The following is a 25,400-nucleotide window of genomic DNA, read 5'->3' on the forward strand; positions in this document are numbered from 1 at the left end:
AACTCTTGCTGCAGGCGCTGGCTCGCTTGCGATCCCCAGGACCGGATCCCCCAGTTTTACACGCAATAGATTGTCCATGTTTCCGCTTCGTCATGCATCGGCTACGCGAGACTTGATAATCCGGATGTTCTCCCGTGGTCTGCAAGCAGATGTAGCGTCAGCGGAAGCTGCGGCGTCAAGGCAACACGGGTAACGCACCGGTCTTCCGCGTCCGTCGCGACCGCACCGAGCCTCTGCACAACCTGCATACCGCTCACAACGCGCCCGAAGATTGTGTGCTTCTTGTCGAGATGCGGTGTCGGTGCTGCATGGAAGCGTGGGTCAGCTGGAGCACCTGCGTGGACGCGAGCAGGTGGAGGAGTGCGCACCAAGGGTGATGAAGAACTGCGAGCCGTTCGAATTCGGCCCCGAATTGGCCATCTAGGAGAAGGCGAGTGAGCTCTAAGTAAGGTTTTAAATTAAAAAGGACGCACTGCGAGGATTCCTGCGCCCGTGAACCGCAATTCGGGGTGCTGGACGAGCGAATGAGGTGAGCAAGATGCGGTCACAAGCGGCGATAGGGCGCGCGCACAATTTCGTCTTCGAAACGATCGCCGTAGATGCTCGTGCCGCCTCGCCCCGTGCCCTGCAATGACCATGAGATGAGCGACCATCTCGAGGGGGAGACGAAAGTGGAAGCGCACCGTCGGGTCGCCGCCTTGGATCATGAAGTCGGCAATGATGCGGTGGAAGATTGTACCTGCTCGTGCAGCTCCTGTCAGCCTTCTCTGCGACGTGAGAGAGCCAGTGCGGACTCGCCATTGTAGTAGCCCCGCTTGACGAGCTCGTGGAAGTTCTTGCAGGTCTTGGGCGCGTGCTGGTCGTACAGCTCGAACACGACAGGGCCCAAGTTAGTCTCAAGCACACAGTTGGGCGCCATGGCGAAAGTGCTGAAGGTGATCTTCCGCCAACCTTCCGCTTCCTCTTGCTCCGGAAGTCATGTTGGCCTCTGCAACGTTCTTTCGCGCATTCTCGGCTGTGAACACAGTCTGTATGCAGTAGCAAGGCAAGCAATGACTAGATGGCACGAATGAGAGACGAAATGAAAGAACTACAATGCATGGTTCCCGCTGCCTCTTTACGTCGCAGGCATCTTCACGCCGAATTGACCTGTCGGGTGACTTCCCCGAGCCGATACAACGCCTTCGGTGCATCGAGCCGGCCGAGCTTGACCTCGAGCAGCTGGATGCGGTCGGACCTAGCGAAGTCTTCGTCGCCGAGGATCGCCTCGAGCTCGCCGCGCGTCGACGCCGAGAAATATGCGCCGGGCTTCGTGGTCGAGCCGGAAGGAGGCGTGAAGAGAGGAAGAAGCTTTGACCAGTCCCACAGTGAGATGTCGTTGTACCTGCAGGATGCCAAGTCAGCGCATGAGCGCTAGGAGACATTCGAGGTCATTCGAGGCCAATGACAGAGGACGTACTCGGCTGTTGGGCCGTTGATGAGACGTTCAATGGTGTAGCCCTACGCGAGCGACTCATGAGCTGCGTGCTTGACTCGCACATGCGGTGGAACAGCGCACCTCGTTGTTGAGCAGCACAATCGTCGGAGTGAGTCCGTACCGCACGATGGTGGCGACCTCTTGCACCGTGAGTTGAGCCGACCCGTCTCCGACGAAGAGGACGACGCGACGCGAGAAGCCTGCCTCCTGTGCCGCGAGTAGTGCGCCGAGCGTAGCGCCGACACTGAAGCCGATACAGCCCCAGAGGACCTGCGACACAAACGTCGCGCCCTTCGGTAGCGGGAGGGTGAGCAGCCCAAACGCAGCCGTGCCGACTTCGGCGACGACAATGTCGCGCTCGCGCAGATACTGGCCGACGAGCGGCCAGAGGACATCGTGCGTAAGGTTGTCGGCCGGCTGGCCGGCGGGAAGGGGGACCAGCGGAAGCGTCGGCGAAGCGGGGATAGAGCTCTTGCGCTTGAGCACCCGGGCGAGAGCGGGGAGGAGGAGGTGGAAGGAGATCTTGTCGTAGAGGGCGTACTGAACGAGGGTGCAGTTCGAGTGGCTGTCGAGGGGGTCGGTCAGTGTGGGGCAAGGGAGGAGAAGACGCCGCGCTGCGCAGAAGAGAGCGACGCACAGCTCAACGATGTTCTTGGTCTCGATCTTGCTGGACCACAACCCCGTGTTCAGGTCGCTCCGCATGGCGCCGACCATGATCGCAAGGTCCGTCTTCTCCACCGCACCGCGGATGCGCTCATCCGAGAGCTGCGCAACGTACGTCCCGCCGAAGCCGGTCGACGGGTCCTCGTCCAAGATCGTGCGGCCCATCGGCGTGACGAACCAGCGGACGCCCGTTGCCTTGACCAGGTCCTCGACGAGGTGCCCGGCACCGAAGCGGACCGCGCAGGCGTCCACAATGATGATGGGGTCTTCGGCCTTCTCCCACAGCCGTTCAATCTCGTCGACAACGAAAGCTAGACGCTCCTCAGTCTCCTGCTTGAGCGTCTTGCCCGTCGGCAGACGCTCGTCCAGAGGGCCTGCCGGCACGAGAGGCTTCTGCAGGCGAGAAGCATCGACCGGGGCGTAGACGAGATCGGTAGGGAGCGTGAGGTACGCGGGACGCGCGGTGGTGAGGGCGGCGAGAAGGATGCGGTCGATCTCGGCTGCGGCATTTTCGGCGGACGAGAGGTACGCCTGAGCACAGGTCATCTCGGACGTGGCGTTCTTGAAGACGTCAAAGCCTGGCAAGAAGTGAATCCGTGAGCAGAGATGTCGGCCGGCTCGGCGCGAAGGACTTACGACCGCCAACGTCGCCCAAGGTGTGATGCAGAATAACATGACCCTTCTGCAGCTTGGTCGAGGGTACCCCGACGATGTGGATGATGGGCACTCGCTCAGCGTAAGCGCCGGCAATGCCGTTCATGCACGAGAGCTCGCCAACTCCGAAGGTCGTAACCATAGCTGCGAGCCCGCGCACTCCGCCCTGGATCTTTCCTGACTCGTCAGGCGTGCGGTTGAGCTGCGCCTGCTTCACCCGAGCGTATCCGTCGGCAGCGTACGAGGCGTTCCTGCGGAAGGCGCAAGTTAGCTGAGGTCTAAATGTTCGCAACCAGACATCGGGACGCACAGCTCATTGCAACAGCCGATCCACCTGATGCGCGGGTCCTGCTCGATCACGTCATTGAAGCTGAGGGTGAACTGCGAACGAGCATAGTCGTCAGCTGGAATCGCCCTCGTAGCGAGCCCAGGTCAGGCGCAGCTCGAATCGCCCGTGCAGCGAGCTTCAGACAGAAGACTCACGTCTCCAGGAACTCCGAAAAGCTGCTTCACACCGAGCTGCACGAGACGGTCCAGAATGTATTGCGCAAGGAAGGTCTGTCCCGAGGCGAGGTTGTCGGCGGACGGCCTGTGCGGGCGATGTCAGCTCCTGCGCGCCGTCCAAACCGATACACGCTGCTGCTTACATGTTGCACGGTTCGCGAAGGAGGTGAAGGAGAAGAAGCACAATCTCAGGCTCCGGCTATCTGTCCCGACGGGACGAGATCGGCATGCCGTTGGAGGCTCAGCGCCGATCGACATTCTCTGCCGAGCGCGGCAAGGGGTGGGGAGGAGGCTCCCGCCGGGACTGCATCAAGCGGCGGTACAAGCGGACAATGGCAAGAGATGTATTGCGAGCATTGCGTAGCAGCTCCGCACGGAGGGGCATGGGGGAGATCAGCGAATGTAGTGACTGGGGACTTGTATAACAGAGGGCAAATCTGTACAGCCCTTGTGAGTTGCGAGCGCCCTCGCTGCGTCGGTCTCACGGCGTGAATCGCCCGCTGCATCGGTCCAGTGATGAGGAAGAAGGAGAGATGAAACGGACGACTGAGTCGCGCGGGACAGCCTGCGCGATCGCAACGCAGTCACGCACAGCGCACTGAGCGGATCGCGAGACCCAGCGCGGCAGAAGAAGCGGGTCGTCGGCATGCAACCTCGGAGGAAGTTGGCTCTCGAGGTCAGCCGTGAGCTGCTCACTCCTTCCCGCTCAAAGCTGCATTTGGCCCGCTAGAAAGTATGCTACGAGCGCTATCAGCCCGCCTACCGCCAGAGCTAGTCGCCCTGACGCGGTCACACCTCGCCATCTCCCGACCACTCTCGACTTCCGCTGCACCCGCCTCCACCGCGCCGGCAGCCCAGCCAGGCAAGACGTTTTACGCGACAACGCCTATCTTCTACGTCAATGCCGACCCGCACATCGGGCATCTTCACTCGACCCTTCTGGCCGACGTGTATTCGCGACACGCTCGTCTAAGAGACCCGCAACGAGGCGCGATCATGTGCACCGGCACCGACGAGCACGGTCTCAAGATTCAGCGAGTCGCAGAGGCCAAGGGCACCAGCCCGAAGGAGCTGTGCGATAGCGTGTCCGAGCGGTTCAGGGTGCGTCCTGCTCGACGTATACGACGCTTCCGCGCCCAGCTGAACGCTGTCGGACAGGAACTTGCGCGAGCAGCAAATATAGACCATCAGGTCTTCATTCGGACAACCGAGTCGCGCCATCGAAGAGCAGTCGAGCACGTCTGGGTGCGTTGAGGTGTCGGCTCTCGCCCGCCGATGATGCCTGACCCGATCGTGACCACAGCGCGAGCTCGAGAAGCGTGGCCACATCTACAAGTCGTCGTACGCGGGCTGGTACGCTGTGTCGGACGAGGCGTACTACCCGGAGAGCCAGGTTGCGGAGGTGATTGACGAGAAGTCGGGCGAAAAGTACATGGTGCGCCCCACTCTGGCCCCGCATTCACGGCAGAAAGAGCTAAATCTGCGCTTACAGGCGTCAACCGAGACTGGTACACGAGTCGAGTGGATGGAGGAGGAGAACTACAAGTTCCGCTTGTCTGCGTTTCGGGAACCTCTGCTCGAATGGCTCATGTCGAAGCCGCATCGTTGGTATTCTGGATGCAACTCTGCCAAGATTCATTTCACTGACTCAGACTCCTACAGCCGTGCAGCCGCCTTCACGCACGGGCGCCCTCGTCTCTTCCCTCACCCACCCTTCTTCCACCGACCTGAACGACCTCTCCATCTCCCGCCCTTCCGCCCGCCTCTCCTGGGGCATCCCCGTGCCCGATGATCCTCAGCACACGATCTACGTCTGGATCGACGCTCTCGTCAACTACTTGACGGCGGCTGGGTACCCGTGGAAGGGCGGCGAGGCGTTCGAGCGAGGACAGGTTTGGCCGCCCGACCTGCAGGTCGTCGGCAAGGACATTATCCGGTGCGTTTCATCAGGCAGTATCTCGAGCACCCGCTGAGTCTGGCTTGTGTTGCAGCTTCCACGCTCTCTACCTTCCCGCCGTCCTCCTCGCGCTCGACCTTCCGCTGCCGAAACACCTCCTCACGCACGGCCACTGGACCATGGACAAGTTCAAGATGAGCAAGAGCCGCGGGAACGTCGCCAACCCCTTCGAGGCGATGAAGCTGTGGGGTGTCGACGCCATGCGCATGTACCTCATGCGGGTAGGAGGGAACTCGGCGAGCGACGCGGGTGCGTGTCACTCGTCTTGACGCGCTGCAGCCGAGACTGACGACCACGATGCAGACTATTCGGCGACAGAGATCGAGCGGTTCTACCGCAAAGACCTGGCGGGCCAGATGGGCAACCTTCTCAACCGCGTCACGACCAAGAAGCTCCTGAAGAAGCTCCCGTCGCCCGAGCTGCTTTGGACGCCGCCGACGCAGGTTGAGAAGGAAGATGAGACGCTGATCAAGCTGCTCGAGGAGCTGCCAGGTGCGCAGACTCGCCGTGATCCCCTTTGTCCCGCTCCTCACTCACGCCTTGCACCCGCAGCGACTTTCGACCGCCACCTCGCTTCTTTTGAAGTCCACCGCGCCATTGCAGCCGTGTTTGACGCGCTGGCCGAGTCGAACCGGCACGTGCAGCTCCTCTCGCCATGGCTCGCGACGGCCTCCCCCTCGTCGGTGCACCGCGCCCTCTTCTTCGGCTCCGAGACGCTCCGCCTCGCCGGGACGCTCCTGCAGCCCTTCATGCCGGACAAAAGCGCGCAGCTGCTCGACATGCTCGGCGTCGACCCGGCGCGGAGGACGTGGCGGGATTGCGAGGTCGGCAAGGGCGGCGAGCGCGTTCCTCGTCCGGGCAAGGCCCATCTGTGGCCGGCGGTCGCGGCCCCCGAAGCGGTCGTCGCGCCTTGAGACAGAGAGTCCTGGCATGTGCAACGAAGTGCGTCGCTCGAATGCGAGAGCGGCTCGTGCGCGAGGTCGGCCAACGCTCGCGTTCCGCTCGCACCTCTTGCGTTGAGGTTTGCCTTTGTCCCCTTCTCTTCGCTTCGCTTCTTGCCACCGGTACTGTGCAGTCGCTGGCTCGACTTGCCACCTTCACGCTCGCTCAACGCGTCCCGTTGCCCTCGCTCGATGCGATGAGCTCGCCTCGCCGCCGCGTCCGTCTGGGTCTCCTCTCGCTCGCATTCGTCTCTTCTCCGCTGCGCGTCGCAGCACTCACCGCTTCTTTCGATGCACAAGAGACTCTCATGACCTTTTCGCCGCGCACCGCCTGGCGCAGCGTGACCGTGGAGGGGTTCGTCGCAGGAGGAGCGAGTGAGGCGGTCGACCCGGGGGCCAAGGTCGATTTCTCGTTCGCAGGTGCATCTCTCAGCCTGTCCCACGTGTGGCAGGAGATCGAGCTAACCGGGCAGTCGCGCGCCCAGGCGAACAAGTTTCCCTCTATGGTCAGAATACCGCTTCCTTCGCCGTCCTCCTCGACGGACGCCCTGCAAGAAACCTTGCAAAAGACAGCTACGGCACGCCTGCCAATGAGTCGACCCGATTCTTTCTGGCGAGCAACCTCGACCCAAACCAGACGCATTCCCTCTACCTTGAGTACCTCGGCGGTGGGACGCTCATGCTCGACCGAATTGCCATCGCCTACTCGTGCGTCTTTCGACTTGAAGTCGCGCAGTAGCCATTGCTGACTGCGTTCGGCAGCGACTCAACCGGCCTAGCGCCCAAACTCGTCGTCGCCGGATCCAACCTGACCGATTCGACCGACTCTCCCTCGTCTACATCGCCTGCCGCCTCAACCGACGATGACCTTAGCACACCGTCTGGTGGTGCTATCGCAGGGGCGGTGATCGGCTCGCTCGCCGCCGTTGCCCTGATCGTGTTCCTCGGCTTCGTCTTCCTTCGCCGTCGACGGCACCGCTCGTCTGACTCGCAACCTTCCCTCGACAATCGCTCGCCCGCCTCGCAGTACTTCAACACCGAGACGGGCGAGATGCGCTCCCGCTCGGCGCGCAATACGTTTCTTGCCGCGCTCAGTCCGCGCACTTCTCGCATCTCACCGCTCCCCTTCAGCAACGTCGCTGTGCGGAACAGCCTTGGCCCAAACGGCGCCGATGGCGGTATCGGGCGCTCGCCGCACCCGTACGCGCTTCCGACATATCCCTCGCGCGCAGCCGTCGCCCCGGACGATCCCCTCGCGCCGCCTCACCCGCCCTCAGCCTCTGTTCCCTGGACGCAGCGTCTCGCGCGCGCCTCGTCCTGGCGACGCAAAGCCTCGCGCCTGCCCGAGACGCAGCGCTTCTACGGCGTCTCGCCCTCGGGCGCGCGGACTGGAGGCGCGGGCCTCCCCGCAGACCCACCGCCGGCGAGGCCGCTGCCGAATGTTCCTGGAGGCGAGGGGCGCGAGATGCGGCAGCGGTGGAGGGAGGACGGGCCGGCGCTCGTGCAGGGCTCGGGGAGACGGTCTGCGACGCCGAGGCAGAGCCAGGAGGACGAGCATGTCAGGCGGAGCAAGCGCGGCGGCAAGAAGGCGGCGCGGCCTAACGACCAGCAGGAGCAGGGCGCACTCGCTTCCGAATACAGCAGCGCAGACAGCACGGCGGCGAGCCGCTCGGGCGCAGCGTCGCCCACTACCGCGTCACACCCGATCGCAGCGGCTCATCTGCGACGGCGCAGCTGGCCTCGCCCGGTAGCCGGAGGCCCGGACGGCGGGCCCAGCGGAGTCCCGAGCAGCATGACACTCTCAAGCGGCACCGACGGCACCGTCGAAGCCTTTCCCGCTCCGCCCTCTCCCGCCGCGCCCTCATTCCGCAACCCGTTCGGCTCGACCTCGTCCGCGTCCGTTGCGCCGTCGCATCGCGGGCGGACGGCGCACTCTGCGCACGCGTCGCAAGAGTCGTGGGGCACGTCACGGACGGGGACGGGCACCCGTTATTCGCTCGACGGGAGCGTGCACTTTGCGCGCGCCGAGCCCGCCGCGCGGGGCACGGTCCCAGTCCCGCTCCGGATGAGCTCGATGCGCGAGGTGCACGAGACGTACCGCGCTGGACCGCGCGGGGACGCTTCGAGTTCGGGCGTGCGAGAGGCGGAGGGCGCGGCGCTCGCGCGCAAGCCGACGTTGACGAGCGCTGAGCGCGCAGAGGCAGCGGGGAGTCCGCGGGAGCAGCAGCAGGATCATGGGAAGCAGGAGCAGGATGCAGGGCAGCGGGAAAAGTCGCGCCGGCATCGGTCCGCGGCGGCGCTCGTCGAGGTGGTCGAGGAGCTGGGGCTGCCGGACGAGGAGGGCGACCCTCCGCCAGGCGAGGAGGACCGCAGTGCTTTCTTCTCGCAGAGAGAGCGCATGCCGCGGTATTCGCAAGACAAGGGCGACCCCCGACTGCGGCGCTGAGGGGGAGAGTCGGAGGGTGGAGAAGCGTGGGACGATTCGGGTGCGGAGACGCGGAGGTGTGCAGGCTGCTGGACTGGTCGAGCGCTTGCGGAAGGCCACGGACTAGGGTGCATGCGAGGACTGTATTGCACGCGAGTGCCCGTTGCGCTTCCTGCGGTCGCAGAGAGCGCGAGAAGCAACGCCGAAGCTCCGTTCCGCTCGCACGGAGGCGCGGCCCCGCCGCCGAACGCTCCGCGCGGTTCGGCTCTCCCGCGTCTCTGTCTGCGTCCGCCATTGCTGGCACAGAGCTGCACGGCACAGATTCACCTTGCGTGACCCGCTGCTTGCCCGAGGTCACCTCGCCATCCCTGCCCGTGGTTGGTTCGCTCATCGCCCTACGACCGAGGAGACGAGACGCCGGCCATGTCGGCGCTGCAGCGCGTGCTCAAGGGCGAGGCAGACGATGCTGGGTCCGACTCGGACGCGTCGTCGAGCGGCCCGCTCGAGGTGTCGTCGACGTCGCCCCCCAGTGTCCCCAAGCTCCCCCCCTCGCCCAGCTCGGCACCGCCGCCCTCGGCATCCATCCTCCTCAATCCCCTCCACGGCCACGCCAATCAGCCCCAGCCTGGGCCCTCTACCAGCGCGACAAAGTCCCGCAAGCGCGCGCCGTCCTTCACCGTCGAGGTCTACTCGGCCCCTCCTCCCGCCCACTTCTTTGCGCGCGACTCGGACTCGGCGAGCTCGTCGTTCTCGCCGCCCCGCATCAACTTTGACGGCTTCCGTTCGCGCTCCGTCTCGCCCGCGCACGGTCACCGCGCCGGTCACCCGCGCTCGCCGTCGTCGCCCCACTCGCCCGGCGCCAGCTCGACCCTGTCGACTCTGCCCTCGCCCGGCGCCGCCTCGACCGCCACCATTGTGTCAGCTTCGTCTGCTGACTCCGGTGGGAGCGGGAGCGGCGGGAGTAAGAGCGGGAGCGGCGACCAGAGCGTAAAGTTCGCGCCGCTCCCGCCGGGCAGGAGGGCGCACCGGTCCAACTCGCTCAGCATTGGCGTCGCCAGTCGCGCAAAGATGATCTCGGCGCAGGGTGGAACGCCCAACATGCGCGGAGCCAAGTATGCGGGTGCATTCCTTCTCGGTCTTTCTGCATAGAAACGCGTCGTGCTGACGCTTTGGGTCCCCAGGCCCGCTACAATGGTACGAGGGCGGCGAAGTTCCCGAGGACGTGTGGACGTGGCGCGATGCGCAAAAAGGGCTGTCCAAGCTGTTCAAGCGGCGCACGTCTACTGCGTCGGCCTCTTCGACCGGGTCTGGCTCAACAGCCGTCCCCTCTGCCTCTCCGACCCCGAGCGGCGACGGTGCCCTTCCCACACCAGCGTCGCCGCCGCTGATGGCGCACGCGTACGAGCACGCGCGCGGGCGAAGCGCATCCGTGTCGAGCGCGACGAGCTCGAGCGACATGCACGAGGCGCGGCGGATGGAGCGCGAGGCCAAGGGCAAGGGGCGCGAGATTGAGCACATCGAGGAGGCCGCCGAGGACGAGCACGAGCTCGAGCACGAGGACGTCCCTGCCACGGTGGCGGACGGGGACGAGGCGGACGACGAGGCTGCGGGAGAGGACAGGCACGGCGCGGACGAGGACGAGGAGGACGATACGAGCGTGAGCGAGGCGACGCAGCCGCGCACGCCGCCGGACGGGGCGCACGTCGTCGATGGGGACCTCGCGGTTGAGCGCCAGCGCGTGCTCGACAAGGGCAAAGGCGTCGACGACAGCGAGCACCGCGGAATGAGGGTTGCATCGTGAGAGCACGGGTTGGGGGCGTGGCCGGATCGGTAGCTTTTCTTCTCTGTGTTGTTGGCTCTCTTTCACTCGTTAGATCAGTGCGTCTGTGCGTAATAGACTGTGGTTTCGGTCGAGAAGCGGGTGTCTCGCATCGCGGGCAGAGGCGTCGGGCCGGACGAGGTGACGCTCGCCGCGTGCCTCCCCCTCGCTCGCCCTCTTCTCTCGCCCTCGCCTGTGAGCGTCTGCCTGCTGCCCGGGATGAGCGAGCTGCCGCCGCTTGCGCCCATCATCAAGCGCCAGGACACGGGCGCCGTCTCGAACGCGGCGCTGCGGTCGCCCGTCTTTGCCGACGAGCCCCCGTCGCCGCAGGGTGCAGCGGGGAGCGTCACGGTGCACGCGGCGAGCGGCTACTTCAGCCCGCAGGCGAGCACGCCCTCGCCGAGCGGCATCCTCCTCAACAAGGGCGAGGGCGCGTCCGCTTCCTCAGCAGCCGCGCCGAAGAGCGGGGACGCCTCGTCGCCTGGACTCGCGCCTCCTGCGGGCCAGGCGCACCCAGAGCTGCACTCGCCGACCGCACACCACCCGCTTCCCGCTGCTCACGCGTTCCTGCGCGTCGCGAGCCCCGACGGATCCGCGTCGGAAAGCGGCTTTTCGTCCGACGGCGGCGGGCCTGCCTCGACTGCACCCTCGTCTGCCGGTTCGCCGCCCGCCCACGCAAAGCCCTCGCTGTCGACGCTCCTCACGGGCGGCGCAACTACCCCCGCCGCCGCCGTCGCAGTCGCAGGCGATGCAGGCGACGACAGCGCGCTCAAGCGCGCCGCAAGCCCTCCCAGCCCGCACTGCCACTTTGCGCCCCTGCCCAAGGTCGAGTCGGACCGTCCGGGTACGCGGAGGAATAGCTTTGCGAACCGCGTCAAGCCTTACGTCCCGCGCCCCGTCGAGCGCACCGACACGGCCGGGTCTGCGGCAGTCGGTCAGTCGCGCGCTCTGCCCCTCGCCAGGTCTCGAATATACTGATCGAGTGCACGTTATGCAGCAGACGATGACGACAGCCACCCGCAATCGCCGCCGGGCATCTACTCGCCCGGCGATTCGTCCATCCCGTCGGCGTCTGCCCTTTCGCAACGCCTGTCCTCGTCTCTCACCTTTGCCGAGCGCGCGCGCCCTTCCGCTGGCGCTCAGCACCCCTCGCAGCAGCATCTCGGCTCGTCGTCGTCACCCTCGCGCCCGACTTCGCGCCGCTCGAGCTCGTCGCGCCGGAGCCGCTCGCCCTCGCCGCCCGGCGGGCTGCGGTACCGCTCGCCGACGGGGCACGGGCACGGGCACGCGAGCCGCTCGCACTCGCCGAACCTGAGCCGGCACGCGAGCACCGACGCGCTCAGCCTGCACTACATCGAGGGCGAGCAGCGCACGGCGCACTCGCTCAGCCGCACGAGCTCGCGCGCCGGCAGCGAGCGCGGCGGCGGCGCCCCGGCGGTCGAGTGGCAAATCGGCGGCGCAGCCGCCGACGAGCGCCAGGGCGGAGGCGGCGGTGGCGCTGGGATTGGGTCTCGCCGCACGAGCGCGGACCGCACGGGCTCGCACTCGCTCTCGCGCGCGGCGAGCGCGTCGACGGCGGGCCCGGGTGCGGGGACGAGCGCGTCGGGCGTGTTCGTCGACCGCGACAAGGAGGCGGACGTGCACCGCTTGCAGGACAAGGCGGCGCACGGCAACGTCGATGCCGAGCGCGCCGTGAGCCCGGCGCTCGCGGCGCAGGCCAAGCGCGAGCGGAGCGGGTCGAGGGGCGCGGATGGGGCGGGGGTCGGAGGCGCAGAGGGCAGGCCGCACGTGCTCAAGCGCAAGGGGAGCAGCGAGGAGGTGGTCGAGGTGCGGCCGGGCGAGGAGAAGGATGCGCAGGATGGAGGCGAACTTGAGGAGGTGGCAGAGGAGCCTGAGGAAGAGGAAGAGGCGGAAAACGGCGAAGACGACGACGAGGACGACGACGATAACGAGCGGGACGACGAGGATGACGACGAGGACGACGACGAGGAGGAGGACGAGGAGGCGGATCGCAGCCGCGACCAGGACGACGACGACGAGGACGAAGAGGTGCCGCACGACGACGAGCGCAAGACGAGCAAGGGCGCTGCTGTCGAGGTGCGTTCTGCACGGCTCAGCCCTCACTGCCCCTTGACCTGACCAACATTGCACGTCTGTCCAGGTCGTGCGCTGGCACCGCCCCGAACGCGATCAGGAGCGCGAGCAGCAAACCCCGCCCTCTCTGCGTGTTCCGTCGCCGTCAGGACAGGCTTGATCGTCGGCCGTCCCTTCGCATTCCGTGTCTCGCATGTACCTAGTCTCGCTCCCGCCTCGACCTTGCTTCGCCCTCGCCGTCCTGCCCGTGTCGCCGTTGTCATATTCGCTCCCCATGCCAGTCGCTTGCTGCTGCCTACCCATACCCTTGTGTGTACGTCTCGTGTCGGAATCTGCGCTCTCGCCGTCTCGCCCTCGTCTCGTGCTCTCGACTCTCGTTGTAACGCCTTGACGTGTTTGACCTCGACGCTGGGCGATCCGAGACTGTCGCCGAGCGCCCCTGAAAAGCTTGCGCGGGTGCGACACGAGCCACGAGGGGAAGGCGAAGCGGGCTCCCCGCGAACTCGCGACGTCGCGTGCGGGCGACCTTCTGCACCGGGCCGACCCTCGACTCGCGCAGAGCAGGGCAGAGCTACAGCTAGCTGCACACGCTCGAGCAGGACCACCGCTCAGCTGCACCCCGCTTCGCTTCGCTTGTCCTCTCGTCGCTCCGCCTCGCCTCGCCTGATGGACTCGGGCGCAGCGGCGATCCCGACCGGCGGGCTTCCCGCGGCGGGCGAGCACGAGTACGGCCAGGGCGAGCAGCTGCGTCCAGACCTCGCCCTGAGCACGGCAGGGCCCGCAGCCGCCTCGTTGGTGTCATCGTCGCAACCAGGCGCACGCTCCCTCTCGGCCGCAGGGCGCAGGACCCAGTCGCTCTCGGCCGGAGGACACCTCGCAGCGGCCCAGGGCGCACAGGAGCAGGGCAGCGAGGGCGCGCAGGGCTCGCACGACGGCGCGCAGGGCGCTCAGCAGGCCGGGTCGGGCGCGCAGCTCACGAGGAGGAACAACACAGTGTCGACCGCGAGCTCGAGCAGGCTCGTCCGCCTGGAGCGCAACCGCGCCAGGCTTGCGCTGTGCGTCGCCCCCTCCTTCGCTTTGCGATGTCATGGACGAGACGTTCCGAGTTGCGCGGGCTGACGGCCTTCGCCAATCTTGCTCTTTTCTCGCACCGCACTTGCAGGCAAGGGGTAGGCCTTTCCGAGGAAGATCAAGAGTTCTACGTCCCTCCGTCGCCTGTTCGTGGCGGCCCGTATGCCGCCTGGTCTGATCTCGGCCATGGAGGTCTCTCGGTATCGGCTACCGCACCCGCCCTGAGCGCTGTCGCCTCACCCGCCTCGAATGTCACCTCATTCGGCCAGGTGCAGGCACAGGCGGCGTGGAACCGGGCGGAGCAGCAGGAGCAGCAACAGCAGCAGCAGGCGGGCAGCCTTTCCGGCATCGGCGCCGCGAGCCAAGCCGGCGGCGCGGCGGTCCAGCCCGAGCCGAAGCGCAGTTCATTTGTCGTCGTGCGCGGCGGCAAGGGCGACCAGGCGCTCACAGAGCGACGCGCACACCAGCCGCAGACCTCGCCGCCGATCGTCCCGCCCGCTTCGTCCGGCTTTCCCTCGACCACGGTTTCGGCCTCCGCCGCAGCCGTAGCTGTCGCGCAACAGGCTCAGCAAGCTCAGAATGCGACGCAGGATCAGACGCTGCGGCACAAAAACTCGCTCAAGCCGTTCCTCGAGCAGGAGCGGCAGCAGCAGGGCGGGCGCGAGATCGAGGAGGATTGGGAGCGCGGCTTGCTCGACGAGCGCAAGAGCGGTGCGGAAGGTCCGGGAGACGAAGAGGTGCGTGGCGTACGATGTGCTGCGAACGGCATAAAGCTAACCGAGTCACTCTACGCAGGACCCGTACAATCTCACGACCCCGCCCCTCTCCTCCTCCTTCTCCTCGCAGCTCTCGTCGCCCTTCGCTTCGACGCGCCCGAGTACCTCTGGGACGTCGTACCAGACGAGCCAGCCGCGTCGCGGCCACACGACCGACCCCTGGCTTCCGCCTTCTTCCGCCTCGGGTATCCCCTCGATCGCTGCGCAAGGCGAGGAACACTCGTCTCCCGTCCGCCGGCACCAGTCGCTCAACTACTCGCGCGGCGCCCGCCAGCGCGAAGCGTCGATCGAGCAGACCCTCTCATCATCGCCCGCCTCCAACGGCGGATGGGCCGACCCCTCGGCCGCCTACTCCTTCGACGACCCTCACCAGCCGCGCCCGCTCGGTCCGCTTGGCCTCGCCTCGGCGTCGAACATCACTGGCTTTGGCTCGCGCAACCGCGCCGGCACGAGTCCCGCCCCTCTCGCGCTTCACCACTCGCACTCCCTCGGCCACAGCCCGAGCACGCCGTCGCCCTCTCTCGGCGGCGCGCGCCTGCAGCACTCGAACTCGCTCTCGTCTTCGCACGGCGCGAGCGCTGCCCCGGCGGGCGCGACGGGCCTGCACCACTCGAACTCGCTCGGGTCGCGCAGCGACTCGGCCGCGCGCGCGCTCAGCCCCGTCGTCAACACGTTCGGCGGCGCCAAGAGCCCGTGGAGCCCGACTGAGGAAGAGACCAAGACGCTCGGGATCAACACGTCTTTCGGGTCGGGCGGGACGGGCGGTGGCGGAGGCGGAAGTGGGTCGCTCAGCCGCGGCGGGAGCGGGAGCTCGCGGGGAAGCCACGCACCGCCGCAGGAGTACGCCACGCCGGCCATCGCAGCGTTTGCGGACGAAGTTAGGCGGCTCGACGACGCGCTCGGCGCGATGCAGCTCGCCGGGACCGCCGCCGCTCAGCCGGGCATGCTCGCTGCGCCCGGTGGGCCCCTCGATCGCAGTTCGCCGAGCCCGAACGGCCTGCAGCCGCAGCAGGCGCGCCGCCTTGCGCCGCTCAGGACCTCGTCGGACGCGCTCGGCGCGCCTCTCGGTCCGGGAGGGTTCGCTGCGCGCCAGGGCCCGGCTAGCGCGGCCGCTTTCGTTCCGCCGATCGGGCACTCGCACCTCGCGCAGCCGCACGCGCTCGATGGGATCAGCGAGTATGGCGCTGCCGCGTCTCTCGCGCAGCAAGGGCCTGGCGTGCCGCCGCTCCTGCAGCAGCAGCACGCACAGCTCGCGCAGCAGCTGCAGGGCGTCGGCGGGCTGCAGCCTTCGTTCGGCGCCTTCGACCCCGTCTCGCACGCCTCCTTCGCACGCGGCAATTTGACGGCTGTCCCTGGCGGTCCGGGCGCCACCGACTGGCTCAAGCAGAAGGAGTCGCTCATCGGCGGCGCAACTCCGACTGCAGCGAATTCCGCTGCCGCCCTCCCCTTCTCCGCCGCCGCTTCATCCGGCCTGCCGCACGGCGCGTACCCCTCCGCGCCGGACGCGAGCGCCGTCGGCGCCGACGCGCCCGGGCCGAACGGGTGGCAGCCGAGCGCCGCGGCGCTGCAGCAGATGCAGCAGCAGCAGCACCAGATCCAGGTGCTCCAGAGCCAGATGGCCCAAGCGCTCTCGGCCATGGATGCCATGCGCGCCCAGGGCGCCGTCGTCCCCGGCAACTTTGACCTCGGCGGGACGCTCCGCGTCGCGACGACCGCCCTCGCGCCGCCTGTTGCGGGGCAGGCCCAGGCGCCGCAGGACGCGCCCGCCGAGACGCCAATCGATGTCAACGGTCTCGTGCAGAAGAAGGGGTACAACCCGCCGGTCTTTGACCTCAAGCCGAAGCAGGCGCGCTTCTTCGTCATCAAGTCGTACACCGAGGAGGACGTGCACAAGGTTCGTAGATTGACCCGTCGCCGTGCAACTGGGCGGGAGGCGCGCTGACTTGCTTCCCGATCGACCGCTTCACGCAGTCGCTCAAGTACGAGATCTGGGCGTCGACCGACCTGGGCAACAAGCGCCTCGACCGCGCCTTCCGCGAGAGCGCCGACAAGGGCCCGATCTACCTGTTCTTCTCGGTGAACGCGAGGTGCGCTTTCTCCTTCGGCTTCAACTTCTCCAGCTCCCCACTCTGACCTTCCTTTCCCCGCAGCGGCCACTTTGCCGGCATGGCGCAGATGCTCACGCCCGTCGACTACTCGATGTCGTCAAATGTCTGGGCGTCGGACAAGTGGAAGGGCGTGCTGAAGGTTCGCTGGATCTACATCAAGGACGTCCCCCTCTCGGCGCTTCGCCACATCCGCCTGAGCAACACCCCCGAGAACAAGCCCGTCACGTCGTCGCGCGACACGCAGGAGGTGCCGTACGACGCCGGCCTCGAGGTGCTGCGCATCATTGCGAGCTACCAGAGCCGGACGAGCCTCCTGCAGGACTTTGCCTGGTACGAGGCGCAGTTCCGCCGGCAGCAGGCGCTCAACGCTGCTGGCGAAGGAGGCGAGAATGCGACGATCTCGGCGCCGCAGCACCAGATCCCGCCGCACTACGCCTCGACCGCCGCGTCGCAGCAGCAGCAGCAGCAGCACGGCGACGACGCGGGCGGCAAGGGTCCGCGTCAGCAGACGGGCGGACGTCGCTTCTGGGGCCGCGGCGGCGGGCAGCCAGGCCCGCAGGGCCAGCCGGGCGCCCCGGGAGGCTCGCCGCGCCAACCTCCGCTTCCGCCCCATCAACATCAGCAGCAGCTCCCGCCTCACCTCGCTCAGCAGCAGCAGATCCCGCCGCAGGGCTACTACGGTGTTCCTCCCGGTCAGCCGCCTATGAACGGCGGCATTGCCTACTAGACCTCTTCCGTCCGTTCCGCCTCTGCCGACTCGCCCGGCACAGCAAGTATCGTACTCCGGCCCCTGTATCGTCTTCTCTTGCCTTTCGCCCTTCCTCGAACCCGCTTGTTGCACCTCGCCTAGTGCGCCGCCACCGCAAAACCCCCATGGACCCTCTTCCCTCCTTCTTCCTCTTCGGCTTTTCGTCCTTACGCGCCGCGCACGAGCTCCGACTCTCTTCGCCCTTCCTATTTCTACCTGCATACGCCGGGCTGTTTCCATTCTTGTACAATAGACACTGCACTTTTGCTTTCATTCCGCGCACCGAGGCAGACTGCGACGCCGACTACAGCGAGAGAGCGCGCATGCAATGTTTGAGAGACTTCGATACAAGCTCTACAAGTCTGCCTGCGGGTAGCATCCGCGCGCACTCGAGACTTGGTCGCTTTGGAATTTCGTCGAAGCGGTGCATCTTGCTCTTTCCCTTCTCCACCCGCACACATCTCCGCTGGACCTGCGTGTCGAGCTCGACGTGCTCCCTACTGCTCCTCGCTAGCCAGCCTCGCTCGTCTCGTCGCCCCGCCCGTCCTCCCTCGATACTTGCACCTCTGATCACTCCGTCATGGCGGCCCCGCTCTCGCACGGCATCAAGCACTGGCACTGGCGCACCAAGGGCGTCGAGCCCTGGGCCAAAGAATGGTTCTCGACCAACCTCGTCGGCACCGAGGCCAACGGCGTCGCGGTCGACGAGGTTACCGACACGGAGGGAGACTGCGAGCTCGGCAGTGCGTCTTGCCTCCTTCTTTGCCGGGGCTGCGTGCAATCTGGACGCGCGGTAGCCCACTGCACTGCCGACCGCAGCGAGCCGGGCCGCTGACCTGATCCTCGTTCTCCCTCCCTCCTCACCGACGATTCCTCACGTCCCACCTCTTTGCGCCTCTGCACCTGTGCAGTGCGTAAGAGCAAGCTCATCACGGTCTACGATATGCGGGTGACGATGCGCTGGAAGGGTGAGCATCCTCTCAATACCTCCAGACTTCGAATCGCAGTGACAGTATTCCCATGGCCTGCAGCAACGGACAAGGCCGGCGAAGAGGTCGCGGGCACGCTCGTCGCACCGTGCGTAATAGTCACTTCCGCCAAGCCGGAGCAGGCGCTGACTTCGACCGCTGAACAGGGAGGTCGCGCACGACATGGACGAGGACGAGTACCGCTTCGAGGCGAGCCTGACCACCGGATCGGGTGCCGAGGCCGAGGCGTTCCTCTCGACGGCGAAGAAGGCGCTCGCCAACAAGCTGCGCCCGAAGTTCCAACAGTTCCCGAAGGACATGATCGCCGTCCACGGCAAGGACCTTCTCGACGCCGCGCAGGGCGACGCCTCGGGCTCGGGCGCGTCTACCCCCGCATCTGCTTCCTCGGCACCCTCTGCATCTGCCACTCCAGCGCCTGCGCCAGTCGCAGCTTCGGCCAAGCCCATCACCGCGGCCAAGACGAGCACCGCGACCGTCCGCGCATCGGGCGAGTTCCAGTGCGACGCCGAGACGCTCTTCGACTTCCTCACCAACCCGCAAAAGATCCCGATGTGGTCCAAGAACCCGGCGCAGATGGCACCCGAGGTCGGCGCCGACGTCGCGCTCTTTGGCGGAAACATCCGCGGAAAGGTGCAGCAGGTCGAGCGGCCCAAGAGCTTCACGATGAGCTGGCGCGCGCCGACGTGGCCTGACGACCACTACGGGGCGCTCGAGACGACGCTGGACCAGGGCAGCAACTCGACGACGCTCGGTCTGAAGCTGTCGGGCGTCCCCGTCGGCAAGGAGGACGAGACCGAGGCGAACGTGCGTCGGCGTACTGATCTCGACCAGTGTTGCTAGGTACTCACGCTTTTCGCGATCCGCAGCTGCAAGGCTACTATGTCCGGGGACTTCAATCTATCGGGTTAGGCCTGGTCTCCCTTTCTACCGCCTCTTCCTCCTCAACATCCACGTCCGCCGCGCCCACCGCTCCATCTTCTGCTGCCGCGCGCAAGGCCGCGCGTAGGCGAGCGCCGCCGCGATCGAGCAGCTGGAACCGCTGGACGCTCGCCAACGTCGGGTCGTTCGCCGCCTCGTTCGGCTTGATCCTTGGGCTCGGGGCAGCCTTCTACTACGGTCCGAGCGGGCCGGGCGGGAAGAAGTAGGCGTTGACACGCAGGGCATGAGGAGTCAAGAGCGGAACGAGCAAGGTGAGCCTGAGCTCGTATGGACAGCTTGACTGATCTGGATCTCTCCCTTTCCTTTTTCTTTTGCAGCCTCGGTACCATTCTCTAGAGGGCTTTGACTTTGCATAGGGAAAGTAGTAAAGGTCGCGGTGCAAGCGCTACATGCAGTCCTTTCCGTTCCCCTCTAGTCGCGGATCACGAGAGCGTGAACGAGGAGGTGTTACAACGGACAGGACAAACGAAACTATCACAAAGAGACGAATAAATGCATGCGGCGGCCTCCTCACTTGCTCTTCCTGCCCTTGGCGCGATTGGCGTCGAGCCTCGCCTGAATGGCTGCAAACTCCTCGTCTGTCGGCTCGGGCTCCTTCTTGCTCCGCTTGCCCTTGCCCCTCGGCGCGTCGTCCTCGTCCTCGTCCTCTTCGCCACCCTTCGACGCGCGCTTCTTGCCCTTCTTCTTGCTTTTCGCCGCCGCCTCGATCCCGGCGTACTTGGCCTCGAGCGAATCGAAGAGCGAGCCCATGCGCTTCGCCTGGTTGCCCTGGATGAGCGCACGGAGCGCCTCGTGCTCGTCATCGCCGTCGTCGCCGCCCTTCTTCGCCTTGCCCTTCCCCTTCCCCTTCTTGCTCCCTCCTGCCGCCGCGCCGCCCGCGCCAAACAGCTTGTCGTGCACGCCGAGCTCCTTCGCGAGCTCCTCGGCCTCCTTGGCCTCGCGGTCGGCCGCCTTGCGCCTGCGCTCTTTGCCCTTGGCGTCCTTTGCGCTCTTCTTCCATGCGCCCGTCGCCTTGACCTCCTTGTTGGCGATGGCGGCGTCGATCAGCGCGACGAAGCGGTCTTCGTCCTCGACCGAGGAGCACATGACCGACGAGAGGATCGAGTCGAGGTCGCCAGATGAGGCCGTGTAGGCGGCGAGGACATCGTTGCGCTCCTCGTCCGAGCCTGCGGGATCTCGTACCGGGTCAGCTCGGCTCGCTGCGAGGGTGAGAGAGGCAGGAAAGCGCACCCTGGTACTTGGCGCGGAACTCGTCGATGCTCTGCGCCGACACCTCGCCCGACCACAGCTCGCGAAAGTAGTCCCTCCACTCTGCCTCTGTGCGCGCGCCCTCGGCGCTCATCTCGATCGTGCTCCCCGTCAGGTCGTACTTTTCGCGCCGCGCGGCATCCTTGAGCACGGTGTAGGCGAACCCGATCTGCTGAAACTTGAGCGTCGCAGAGGCGACGTCGGCTTCGGAGGACGAGGCGAGCTTGTCGGGGTGATAGCGCAGCGAGAGGCGGCGGTAGGCGCGCTTCAGGTCGTCGTCGGAAGCGTCGGAGGAGACCTCGAGCACGTCGTACAGCGACGGTATCTCGTCGACGTCGGGAAAGCTGCGATGTGTGCGCGCGAGGTGAGGTGAGCGGAAGTGGCGCGACAGCCGCCAAAGGAGCCAGAGCGCACAAGGTGGTCGCAGGATCTTCCGACATGCTTGCAGACTCAGCTCGGCGGGCGGAGAGGAAGAGGCGCGCGAAGGAGATGAAGTCAGAGCGACGCGCCTCGACGCGAAGTCGCAAAGTCCACGCGGAAGCAACGCAAACAACAGGGTGCGGCATACTGAATAAAGACTGCACTGCAAGCGACTACACACCCTCGCTGAGCGTGCTCACCCGAACATTGTCGCGCGCGGCCTCCTCCGCGGGGCAGGGGAATCCTCCATCTCGACGATCCCGTCGCGGGACGGCACCGCGCTCTCCCTCCCTCTGCGAATCTTTCTCCCACTGCCCCTCGTCACATACTCGCCCTCGTCCGCTCCCGCCAGCTCTCCCACCGCCGCGTGCCGCATCTGCTGACTGTGCGCCGGTGCCGCGGCGAGCCGGTCGTCGGCGCCAATGCGCTCGGCCTGCGACGTCTGGATGCAGGCGTCGCGCTTGGGCGCAAAGACGCGCGGGTGCACGAACTTGGCGTTGTACTCGTGCATGACTTCGGCTTGGAGCGTCGCGCGGTCCGAGACGAGCGTCGAGTAGAGGTGCACGAGAAGGAAGGTCTGTGGCGTTCGTGAGAGGATAAGGCGACTGCGCGCATGTAGAAGGAGGGCCAGCTCACCTGAAGGACAAAGAGAGTACCGCACAGAGCAGCAAGGATGAAGGTGGCGGGCGTGACAAAGTGGTAAAGGAGCGCAACAGGCGGAGAGTAGAGGCTGCATCAGGTGGACGTGAGCGTTCTATTCAACGTCTAGCAAGCGCTTGGGACGCACGTGAAGAAGCGCAAAGACCACAGGACCCGCTCAGGCGTCCACACGTTGAGCTCCTGCACCGGGTAGATGTGCGACTCCTCGACGACGTCCATGCCTACCAGCGCCTTGGCCTTCTTCTTGAGCGCAGCGCTGAGCGTCTCACGACGTTTCTTCGACGGAGAGAAATCGAGCGTCGACGCTCGTGCATTGGGCGAGGCGATCGGGTCCTGCACGGCCGCGGCAGTTGAGCCAGGCTGCGTTTCAACGATTGTAATCGCGAGAGGTACCTTGCGAAGGACGAGCTGATACTTTCGCCGTTGATTGACCAAGTACACGGTGTTGGCAAAGCTCAGGACGACGAGAATCACGCTGAGCCACCATGCCCACGCGCTCCAACCGCCTACTGGCCTGCCGGCTGTTTGGCGCTGCAGAGCCTCCAGACGTGCGTCCGCATCGCCAAGCACGTCGGCAGGTCGGCGAGCATAGCGACTCGCGGAGCTTGCCGAGCTGCGGAGGAAAGACGGGAGGGAAGGAACCGAGACGAGGGTGCAGAGGCGTAGGAGGAAGTGGACGAGGTGGGCAGCGACACCTGCGGGATAGCCGGCCGCGTCGAACGAGAGGAGCTGGAGCGAGGTCTCGAGACTCAGGAGAGTGTTGTTCGGCCAGTCGCGCGCTCTGCGGGAGCAGTCGACGAGGTGAGTGGGGCTTGGTCCGAACGAGCGAAGCGGAACGGGGCGCACTTCTCGTACCACGGGCGGGTCCGGACTTTGCGCGGGCTGCGCGGCGCGAGACCCTCGACTGCCAAGAGCTTCCCGACAGGCGTACCCGGGTCTCTTGCGGCGAGAGCGCGCCTCGACTCGAGGGCAGAGTGCCGTGGACGAGCCGGAGTGCGAGCGGGAGAGTCGCCGTACGAGGCCATGCTTCGGCGAGCGTCTCCTAGGAGCTAAGCAGGCACTCTCTCGCAGACTTAAGCTGGTTCTGGAGGACGAGTGAATGGGCGGAGTGAAAGCGAGATTCGGACAACGGCGACGCAGCTTGGCCGAGGACCGCTCACCTCGCCGCGCTTCTTGCCTGAGCGAGGGACAGGCCGAGTACAGGATGGCCGCTGCGCCGAGCCTCGCCGACCCGAGCATCATGCTCGCGCACGAGCGGACCGACGAGCTCGTCAAGTGCGTCGAGCGCGATGACCTCCTCGGCGTGCTCCTCGTCCTGTGCTACTGCGTCGACGACGAGGTCAACGGCAAGGGTGCGTCCAGACTCGCTGGCTCTGCGCAAGTGGCCGGGTCGAGTGAGACGACGTCCTCGACTTCATCTCCTCGAAGACTCGAACATCTGGCGGAGCGCCCAACTGACGTGCTAGCCCGCCGAGCAGCGTCTGCGTTCCCCATCACGCCACTCGAGACGGCCGTCTGCTATCCGACCCGCCGCTTCGCAATTCGCCGCCTCATCGTCGAATGCCTCCTTCACCGCGGCGCAAGCCCCGACGAGATCGTCCGCAAGCCCGCTGCGAGCGCACACGCCGCCCTGCTGTCGGTCTTGAGAGGATGGCGTAGCGGCGGACGGGAGCAAGGTCGGTGGCCTCCTCTAACGCCCTCCTTTCCTCCTCGTAGTCCCGCTAACCCTGTTCGCCCACACCTACACAGCCTCGATCGCGTACCAGCTGTGCTTCGTCCTGTCGCTCGAGGAGGCAGAAACGTACACCACCGACAATGGGCTCGGCCCAGACGGTCCTCACGATCCTCCGCCCGCCGCGTCCACGGGTCCGCCGTCTGGCGAAGCATCGACGTCGACAGCGCCCGCTGAGCCACCTAGAGGAAGGCGCGACTCGGGGTATCACGAGTCCGACAGGCGCTCGCGTAGTCGGGATCGGAGAGACTCTCGCTCGAACGGCCGGGAACGCTTGCGGGACAGTCGCGACCGCAGCACTCGTCGGCGTTCGCCTTCGCCACGCCGCCGGTCGCCTTCTGTTCACCGTACACCTTCCTCCGCTGCACGCCACGATCAACGCGCGGACTCACAGCACACGCCGTCAAGTGCCCGTTCCAGCTCGACTGCTCCGCGCCAAGCGCCTCCAACCGGACCGCGAGCCGACCGCGTACCGCGCGAAGGGGTGGCGGGCGCGCCACAGCCGTCGTCTCATTGGATCTACGTCGGCCGTCTTCCACTTCAGACCGCTGAGCGCTGGATCTATGACAAGCTTGCGCATGCCGGAACGCCCGCCAACGACATCTTCCTCTCGAAGGCTCGCAATCAACCCTCGCGATTTGCTTTTGTTGGCTTCATCACAGCACAAGCTGCACAGCTGGCGGTGCGCATCCTGGAACAAGAGTCCGTTCACGGCAACACGGTCTCGGCAACGCGCTTTCGCGATCGCAACACGGGCTCGACACAGCCGCACATCTCGGAGGCCGACCTCATCGCTCGCCGCTATGTTGGCGCCCAGCGTCACGCTGCCCTCCCGCCTACCGAGCGTCGCACCGGCCTCTTCCTCCTTCACCTCCCGCCAGGTACCACGGAGAGCGAAATCTACCTCTTCTTGCGGCGCTCTGTGCCCGCTGCGCAGATCGGTGCCATCGAGGTCCGCCGCGCGGGTCTCAGCGTACTCGCCTTCGCCGACGTGCCGGATGAGCAAGCGTGCCAGCGCGCCATTGTCGGTCTCGACGGCGAGGCCCTCGGAGGGTACGGCGTGCGCGTCTCATGGCTAGAGCCGCGCAGTCTCTGGTCGCCGACCCAACACGCCGTCGCAGCTGCTATGGCGCGCTACCGCGATTTTCTCGGTGTGTCTTGTCGCAATCGGCCGGGGGTGCGTCGAGTCGAGGCTAATCGCCTTCTGCGCCGTCGCAGAAAACGAGAAGCGGAGCTCGGCTGCGAGACCGACTGCTGCGAAGAGCGGCTCGACCGACGAGTCGATCTTAGGCGGCATCAACGAACAGTCGAGAACGCACGAGCTGGGACTCCCAGAAAAGAGTGTGGATCCTCGCCGCAAGGTCGCTTCGCCTGCTGCAGCCATGCCCGAACCGAGTCCGCATGCCTCGCCCTCTCTCCCTGTGCCCGAGTCTGTTGCTGTCTCGCAGAAAAGCTCTACTTCACTGTCGACGGCGCGCAACGCTTTGTCTCACGACGCGTCAGCATCATCGTCAACCATCGTCACACCTTCCGCTGCGCCTGCACGGTCCAGCGATGCGCAGAATGAGCTTGATGTCCAGCGTTTGCGCTCGTTGGGCATGGACGACGAACAAATCAAGGCAATCGAGCGCATCTGGACGCCTGTGCACGAGCCTCCCGCTCAAACAGACGGAACCGCCCCCTTCGACCGTTCTGTCCAGATCCAAGTCCGATTCGGTCACGTCACGCGGCGCGAGGCTCGCGCTGCGCTCGAGCACAACGCAAAGGCGCCCGCTTTCCCCGACGACGCGGCGATGCAAGCGCGGTACGAGGCGTTCCTGCGCTCCCAGGCGGGCGAGTCGAGGGATTGGTACACGGTGCGCGAGACATTTGCTGTCGCTCTGGTCGCCAAGCGGGTTGCTGACTTGCGCGATGCACCGTAGGTCTTTTTCGCCCAGCTCGCCGACTTCAATCGTTCGAGCGCCGCCTTTACAGCAAAAGCCCGTGAACTCGTCAGCTCGGCTGCAGCCGGAGCCGACGAAAGGAACAAGATGGAGGTGGATGAATCGTCGGTCAAGCAAGAGGAGTGAGGCCCCGGAGGAGCAGGAAGGATACAACGCTTGCAGCCTGTACAACACCGCCACTCGCATCGCAACCGCAAACATGCAACTACGGACGTCGTTCACTGTCCTGTCG

At 66.0% G+C, this 25,400-nt stretch overlaps 10 protein-coding genes across 10 annotated transcripts; 7 read left to right on the top strand and 3 right to left on the bottom strand.

Moving 5' to 3' along the window:
- Nucleotides 1–90: 90 nt before the first annotated feature.
- JCM10292_007613 (uncharacterized protein) lies at nucleotides 91–919 on the bottom strand (the record flags this gene model as incomplete). The annotated part of the gene is made up of 7 exons (XM_076646702.1): nucleotides 91–139; nucleotides 199–304; nucleotides 369–420; nucleotides 474–512; nucleotides 572–625; nucleotides 684–739; nucleotides 799–919. The coding sequence occupies 7 exons, from the start codon at nucleotides 917–919 to the stop codon at nucleotides 91–93; spliced, it is 477 nt and encodes a 158-aa protein (XP_076507944.1).
- A 215-nt stretch (nucleotides 920–1,134) lies between these two features.
- Nucleotides 1,135–3,946, bottom strand: JCM10292_007614 (alpha-keto acid decarboxylase family protein; the record flags this gene model as incomplete). The annotated part of the gene is made up of 8 exons (XM_076646703.1): nucleotides 1,135–1,384; nucleotides 1,460–1,500; nucleotides 1,559–2,042; nucleotides 2,115–2,718; nucleotides 2,777–3,045; nucleotides 3,105–3,175; nucleotides 3,278–3,383; nucleotides 3,891–3,946. 8 exons carry the CDS (start codon nucleotides 3,944–3,946, stop codon nucleotides 1,135–1,137), a joined length of 1,881 nt encoding a protein of 626 aa, XP_076507945.1.
- Nucleotides 3,947–4,033: 87 nt separating this feature from the next.
- MSM1 (methionine--tRNA ligase MSM1) lies at nucleotides 4,034–6,169 on the top strand (the record flags this gene model as incomplete). The annotated part of the gene is made up of 8 exons (XM_076646704.1): nucleotides 4,034–4,399; nucleotides 4,457–4,543; nucleotides 4,602–4,733; nucleotides 4,791–4,902; nucleotides 4,961–5,234; nucleotides 5,290–5,504; nucleotides 5,559–5,747; nucleotides 5,808–6,169. The coding sequence occupies 8 exons, from the start codon at nucleotides 4,034–4,036 to the stop codon at nucleotides 6,167–6,169; spliced, it is 1,737 nt and encodes a 578-aa protein (XP_076507946.1).
- Nucleotides 6,170–6,393: 224 nt separating this feature from the next.
- JCM10292_007616 (uncharacterized protein) lies at nucleotides 6,394–8,642 on the top strand (the record flags this gene model as incomplete). Its single annotated transcript, XM_076646705.1, has 3 exons — nucleotides 6,394–6,616; nucleotides 6,682–6,904; nucleotides 6,959–8,642. 3 exons carry the CDS (start codon nucleotides 6,394–6,396, stop codon nucleotides 8,640–8,642), a joined length of 2,130 nt encoding a protein of 709 aa, XP_076507947.1.
- A 402-nt stretch (nucleotides 8,643–9,044) lies between these two features.
- Nucleotides 9,045–10,422, top strand: JCM10292_007617 (uncharacterized protein; the record flags this gene model as incomplete). The annotated part of the gene is made up of 2 exons (XM_076646706.1): nucleotides 9,045–9,741; nucleotides 9,803–10,422. The coding sequence occupies 2 exons, from the start codon at nucleotides 9,045–9,047 to the stop codon at nucleotides 10,420–10,422; spliced, it is 1,317 nt and encodes a 438-aa protein (XP_076507948.1).
- A 237-nt stretch (nucleotides 10,423–10,659) lies between these two features.
- Nucleotides 10,660–12,694, top strand: JCM10292_007618 (uncharacterized protein; the record flags this gene model as incomplete). Its single annotated transcript, XM_076646707.1, has 3 exons — nucleotides 10,660–11,374; nucleotides 11,438–12,537; nucleotides 12,602–12,694. The coding sequence occupies 3 exons, from the start codon at nucleotides 10,660–10,662 to the stop codon at nucleotides 12,692–12,694; spliced, it is 1,908 nt and encodes a 635-aa protein (XP_076507949.1).
- Nucleotides 12,695–13,200: 506 nt separating this feature from the next.
- Nucleotides 13,201–17,216, top strand: PHO92 (mRNA-binding phosphate metabolism regulator; the record flags this gene model as incomplete). The annotated part of the gene is made up of 5 exons (XM_076646708.1): nucleotides 13,201–13,589; nucleotides 13,697–14,342; nucleotides 14,401–16,275; nucleotides 16,353–16,468; nucleotides 16,532–17,216. 5 exons carry the CDS (start codon nucleotides 13,201–13,203, stop codon nucleotides 17,214–17,216), a joined length of 3,711 nt encoding a protein of 1,236 aa, XP_076507950.1.
- Nucleotides 17,217–17,817: 601 nt separating this feature from the next.
- Nucleotides 17,818–19,371, top strand: JCM10292_007620 (AHA1 family protein; the record flags this gene model as incomplete). The annotated part of the gene is made up of 5 exons (XM_076646709.1): nucleotides 17,818–17,980; nucleotides 18,149–18,205; nucleotides 18,269–18,314; nucleotides 18,373–19,030; nucleotides 19,093–19,371. 5 exons carry the CDS (start codon nucleotides 17,818–17,820, stop codon nucleotides 19,369–19,371), a joined length of 1,203 nt encoding a protein of 400 aa, XP_076507951.1.
- Nucleotides 19,372–19,675: 304 nt separating this feature from the next.
- JCM10292_007621 (uncharacterized protein) lies at nucleotides 19,676–22,518 on the bottom strand (the record flags this gene model as incomplete). The annotated part of the gene is made up of 7 exons (XM_076646710.1): nucleotides 19,676–20,331; nucleotides 20,396–20,757; nucleotides 21,163–21,410; nucleotides 21,470–21,563; nucleotides 21,621–21,826; nucleotides 21,887–22,274; nucleotides 22,340–22,518. 7 exons carry the CDS (start codon nucleotides 22,516–22,518, stop codon nucleotides 19,676–19,678), a joined length of 2,133 nt encoding a protein of 710 aa, XP_076507952.1.
- A 179-nt stretch (nucleotides 22,519–22,697) lies between these two features.
- JCM10292_007622 (uncharacterized protein) lies at nucleotides 22,698–25,294 on the top strand (the record flags this gene model as incomplete). Its single annotated transcript, XM_076646711.1, has 6 exons — nucleotides 22,698–22,845; nucleotides 22,972–23,169; nucleotides 23,243–23,384; nucleotides 23,646–24,376; nucleotides 24,444–25,081; nucleotides 25,148–25,294. 6 exons carry the CDS (start codon nucleotides 22,698–22,700, stop codon nucleotides 25,292–25,294), a joined length of 2,004 nt encoding a protein of 667 aa, XP_076507953.1.
- Between the last annotated feature and the right edge of the window lie 106 nt (nucleotides 25,295–25,400).

Source organism: Rhodotorula paludigena (assembly GCF_050403205.1).
Source record: "Rhodotorula paludigena JCM10292 DNA, Rt_paludigena_JCM10292v1_ctg5, whole genome shotgun sequence".
Classification (NCBI taxonomy): Eukaryota; Fungi; Basidiomycota; class Microbotryomycetes; order Sporidiobolales; family Sporidiobolaceae; genus Rhodotorula; species Rhodotorula paludigena.